The 5,627-nt window shown below is 43.8% G+C and overlaps 1 protein-coding gene across 14 annotated transcripts in view; it reads right to left on the bottom strand.

The window, feature by feature from the left end:
- HKR1 (HKR1, GLI-Kruppel zinc finger family member) overlaps positions 1-5,627 on the bottom strand; it is a 29,776-nt gene that overhangs the window by 13,719 nt on the left and 10,430 nt on the right. For 8 of the 14 annotated variants that reach the window (XM_011992737.1, XM_011992705.1, XM_011992709.1 and 5 more), the window contains 2 exons: positions 1,494-1,620; positions 938-1,033 (listed from right to left, as the gene is read on the bottom strand). In XM_011992737.1, the coding sequence (XP_011848127.1) occupies positions 938-1,033; positions 1,494-1,527 (130 nt within the window). In that variant the 5' untranslated portion in view covers positions 1,528-1,620. Of the gene's footprint in view, positions 1-937; positions 1,034-1,493; positions 1,621-2,525; positions 2,722-5,627 lie in introns of those variants that run through there. The other 6 variants (XM_011992747.1, XM_011992756.1, XM_011992717.1 and 3 more) reach the window with 5 other exon arrangements.

Genomic DNA, 5,627 nt, shown 5'->3' with positions numbered 1-5,627 from the left:
CTCTCTGAAGTAGAAGGGTTGACTGAGGAAAGGTGACTCCAATCAGAAAGACAGCATATTATGAACACTTGGTGGATGAAAAATCTCCTGGGTTTAATTGGTCAAAAGAATACACTGTTAAAAATGGAATGGATAAATGAATTGTATTGTAATTATGCATATAATACAATATTATATAGCCATAAAAATGAATGAAGCAGAGCTACATATACCAACATAGTACAAAATTAGTCTCAGTGAAGAAAACAAAGCACAGAAAGGTATACATAATATGACGACATTGATATAAAGTTTTAAAATATGCCAAACAACAATATACATGATTTAGCGATTCATACATATGAAGGAAAGAATAAGGCCATGCATGAGAATTATAAATCCCTAATATTGAAAAACAATTCCATTGGAGGGATGGGTATAGGATACCATCAGGGAAGGGGAAATGGGGATTTCAACTGTTTAGGTAATTTTTTATTTCTTAAGCTGGGCCACTGGCACGTGAGTATGTATTTTATTATTAGTCATAGCTTAAGTATCGTGTAATAAATTATGGGAATTGGAGAGGTGGAGATAATCAATTAATCTTGGCATAAGAGTAGCTAGAAAGTATCTAGAAGGGTCGTAGACTTAACATTCATGGGGTAGATGCAGTTTTTAAGATCAAGTGAGAAAGAAGACTGTGAATGAGGAAAGACTAAGCATTACAGAGAAAACAAGTGAGGAATGGAGGCTTCCTGGTGTAGGAAAGAGACAAGGGAACCAGGGAAGTCCCTCCCTCAACTGAAGATTATGTTCCGGAAGGAAGACCATGTCAGGCAACCTTCCTCTTGGCTTCAGAGGCCTGGAGAAGAGCTTCTTCCCAGTATCTGAGAGATGCCTCCTCCTTCTCTATCTGCCAAGCTGTAGATTATCCCATCTACCCCACACTCACACTCACCTGGACAGAGGTCCAGCGAACATTTTCTCTCCTCTCTCCAGGGCTCTTCCCCTCGCTCCAGCTGAGCAATGAGTTTTGGTTTGGAAGATGGAATTTCTATTCATAGGGAAGAAAATGAGGACATTGTTGGTTATGGGCTCAAGAGGGCATTCTAGAACTCAGAGCTGAAATGGGTGAGGCAACCCAGAGGATACAAAAGACCTATGAATAGTTCTCTCTCTGAAGTAGAAGGGTTGACTGAGGAAAGGTGACTCCAATCAGAAAGACAGCATATTATGAACACTTGGTGGATGAAAAATCTCCTGGGTTTGGAGCAAAATAAAGACAGAGCGCAAGCCTTAGGAAACAGGTCTGGAAATGCAGTGTCATCCATAACATGAATAAATCAATTTATCTGCTTGCAATTCTACTAAATCCAGATTTACCCAGAGGAAAAAGGTAAATTGTTTTTAAGCTCAACTCTAAGGGAAAGGTGCTCTGCAGGTAGCCCTTCCTCACGATGAGTGGAAAATACTCTGTAGGGCAGAGTTTAAGTGCCAAAGGAGGCCGTTCTTACCCAGTGAGACCAGGTGGTTATAAGTCTCCAGCATCACCTCCCTGTGCAGAGTCCTCTGAGCAGGGCTCAACAATCTCCACTCCTCCTGGGTGAAGTCCACAGCCACATCCCTGAATGCCACGGATGCCTTTAACACAAAACACACCTCTGCTCATCCAGGAGCCTGTCTTTCCCTTCCAGTTTAGAACGAGAGGTCAAGGCCAGGCCCCATGGCTCATGCCTGTAATCCCAGCACTTTGGGAGGCTGAGGTGGGCGGATCACCTGAGGTCGAGAGTTCGAGACCAGCCCTACCAACATGGAGAAACCCCATCTCTACTAAAAATACAAAATTAGCCAGGCGTGGTGGCACATGACTGTAATCCCAGTTACTTGGGAGGCTGAGGCAGGAGAATCGCTTGAACCTGGGAGGCGGAGGTCGTGGTGAGCTGAGATTGTGCCACTGCACTCCAGCCTGGGCAACAAGAGCAAAACTCCATCTAAAAGAAAGACAGAAAGACAAAAAGAAAAGAAAAGAAAGAAAGGAAGAAAGAAAAGAAAGGAAAGAAAGGAAGGAAAGGAAAGAAAGGAAGGAAGGAAGGAAGGAAGGAGAGAGAGAGAGAGAAAGAAAGAGGAAAGAAAGGAAAGAAAGAGGAAAGAAAGGAAAGAAAAGAAAGAAGAATGAGAGGTCGAAAGGCTTCCCTAAGGGAAGCAGAAAAGATTTCTACACCCTACTTTGGATTGTGACCTTGGCACCAAGGGGTGAAAGACCATTGTTCTTCTATCTCTGCCGAGCCAGCATCATTTATGCACCTATTACTTACTGTCAATATCCCAGGCTAGCTGCTATGGAGGATAAAAGCAAACAAAACCAAAGCCCTTACAAGCTAGAGAGAGTTTTAAAACTAGGCAGGGAGAAGAAGACACCACACAAGCACAACTAAATAGTAAAGAATCATCTTGCTGAGTTTGAAAATTTTCTGAGACTACTTGGTCTCAGTATTTGTTCTACTTGAAGCAGTGGCGCCTCTGGGGTTTGGGGGCAAATAACTCACCAATATATATAGTTCCTACAGCAGGACTCACTCCTTCCTCTACCAAATGCTGCCACATGCCTGCTCAGGCCTAAGGAGGGAAACTGGGTGGTGATGAAGAGTGTGGACTCAAACCACACTATCTGGATTTGGAACCCATCTCTGTCCCCAACTAGTGTAACCTCAGGCACTGAATTAGCTGCTCAGCACGTCAGTTTCTCCTGTGAACTAAAAATAACAGTGCTTATCTCAAAGGGTTGTGGTTAGGATTAGGATTACTGTGAAGGGCTCAGACAAAATGCCTGGTGCAGTCCCTGGTTGTTCTATGTAAAATTCCACACCCTCACGCGGGTTTCATTCCCCTCGCCTGCTTTACTGTGTTCCCTTAACTCTAAGATAATACATGATATTCATTTCTACTTTCTGGCTTCCCACTAGACATCAGTTCCATGTGCATGGCTGGATTACTGTGATTGCCCTGGTGTCTACAACAGAATCTGCAAATACTTAGCAGTCAGATATTTTTAAATAGCCGAAAATGATTTATTATTATTAGACAAGCAACAAAGTTTCAAACGAACCTCTGCTACCTAGAAAGCTGTACTTTGGAGGATGGGAATATATAACCATCCTTGGCATGGAAGTTCGGTGAGATTTCCAAATGAGTCTGGAAATCTAGCACTGTGATTCTTCCCTGCCCAACACTTACTCTCTTTGGGTACAATCTATAGTCCATAGAGGGGTTTAATTTGACCATATACTGCTTTAAAACTTGTGTTTATATCAATTAAATGTTGGAAGATTTCATACGAAAATCTCAATCTGTGGGTTCTGTTAAAAGTCCATAAATCTGACCACCCTGGGCACTGCACTGCTATAGGACCACAGTTGGCTGATGGTGACTCATGCTGGGGGTCTATCAGCTGCAACACACTATTGGAGACTGCCTCACCAGTGTCATTCATTTAGGCATATCCCTTGTCTCTTTGATTTGATTTTGCATCCCCTTCTCAGAATGCCTCCATCACTCCTTGAGGGTACGACATGGTGTCTCCAAAACTAATTCCACACTGTACCCTTCCCAGGGAATCCTCCCTACATTTCCTGTCCCCTACCAGCTCCATTATTCTACACTGGCTGGCCTATGAAATGGCCTTAAGACTCTACCCATACCCAGTTATACTGATAGCTGTCTCCAAACCCACCCACTCCCAATGCACTGAATCACAAGAGGAGGGCACAGATGAGTGACAGCTTTGGTTCTCACACCTCATCTCTCTCTGGCTATACTTCAGAGCTACCTGGGTGGTGTTTTAAATTATGGATTCTTGAGTCCCACCACAAATCAATAAAACCAGGAGGCCTGGGGGCGGTGGCTCTTTGGGAAGCTGAGGCGGGCAGATCAGGAGGTCATGAGATCAAGACCATCCTGGCTAACACGGTGAAACCCCAACTCTACTAAAAATACAAAAAACTAGCCGGGCGTGGTGGCGAGTGCTTATAGTCCCAGCTACTTGGGAGGCTGAGGCAGGAGAATGGCGTGAACCCGGGAGGCGGAGCTGCAGTGAGCCAAGATGGCGCCACTGCACTCCAGCCTGGGCGACAGAGTTAGACTCTGTCTCAAAAAATAATAATAATAATAAAATAAAAAAAACAGGGGATGGGGCTTTTGTACTTCTAAAGGCTCCTAAAAGTAGAGTGATAGTTGTGAATCACTAGGTCAGAGAAATTTCAAGAGGGAGAGGTCATGTAGGATTGAGGATCAGGAAAAGTTCATGAGAAGGAGGTACTCACTGTTGAATCTAGGTGGTGGTAAGTGAGTGTTCAACGTATAAGGCTTCCTGGTTTTTTCCATATGTCTGAAACTGTTTATCATTAAACACTGGAGAGAAAAAGACTATTCAGGTACCTGCCTAGTCGCTGCTGTGATTTGCTTTTACAACCCCTTCTCAGAACATACACACATACACCCCTTGAAAATCTCCAGTGAAGGAGCAACATTACAGAGCAACTAATGTTACTTTAACACATTTAACACATCCGGTTATTCCTCCAGCCCCGGAACAACTCATGGTTTGTCTGTGAACCATGCATGTAGGGGGCATTGTAAACACTGTATGGCTGACCCTCATGATCCACTCCAATCCCACGGAGTAGAAACACAGCTAGAAGCTTGGGGGAGTTAATTCATCCACTTGCCAGCTGAAAAGTAAATATATGAAAAATGAATGGTAACCAACAGGCCACAAGAAGTTTTACTGCAGGATTCTAGCAAAAGACTTCTTCTGACTTGTAAGATGGAGTCACAGGAGGTCAGCACTTTTCCTGATGCTCAGAAACATGGGCGCAGATTACCCAAAAGAGGCAGCAGGGCTTAGTGCACTGGCTCAGTGTGTGGTCCCTGAACCTGCAGCATTAGCATCCCCTGGGAACTTGTTAAAAATAAAAATTCTCAGTCCCCATCCTAGGGCTACTGAATCAGAAACTGTGGGGGGAGACCAGCAACCTCTTTGAACAAGGCTTTCAAGTAATTCTGATGCACACTAAAGTTTAACAACTACTCAGTGGCTAAAAGCACAAACTTTGGAGACAAACTGTTTAAATTACAGTCCCCTCTCTTAGTTATCTTATCTACTTAGATATCTTAGTATCTGTGTCTCAATTTCCTATAAAATCGATATTATAATAGTACTCACCTTATAGGGCCATTGTGAGAATTAAACAAAGTTGCTATTGGGAAACATCCTATGGCTTTGAGGGGAACCAGCCTGGATGAGGCTGACACTGTAGAGAACAGGTTAGACTGCGGAGACGAAAGAACCCCAGTCCTTGGTAAGCTTATGGAGCTGAAGGACCAACCCCAAAGTGTACCCTCTCTCTGAACTTCCTTTTATATAGGCTAAGTTATTTATTGTTTAGAACAACCTAAATTAGGTTTACTGTTGCCTGCGGCCAAAAGCATTGTATCTAACCAGTGGGTGGGTACAGTGGTGGCCCCAGTGAATCATGCCTCCCTGTTTCTACCCTTCATGCAATCTCCTCCTAAACTAACCCTGGGCTTGGCCATGGGACTTGCTTTATCCAGTGGGACATCAGCAAACATGATGCAAGCAGATGTTTGAG

This window comes from Mandrillus leucophaeus, unplaced genomic scaffold, assembly GCF_000951045.1.
Source record: "Mandrillus leucophaeus isolate KB7577 unplaced genomic scaffold, Mleu.le_1.0 Scaffold1107, whole genome shotgun sequence".
NCBI classification, from domain to species: Eukaryota; Metazoa; Chordata; class Mammalia; order Primates; family Cercopithecidae; genus Mandrillus; species Mandrillus leucophaeus.
This window is presented reverse-complemented; position numbering and strand designations above follow the sequence as displayed.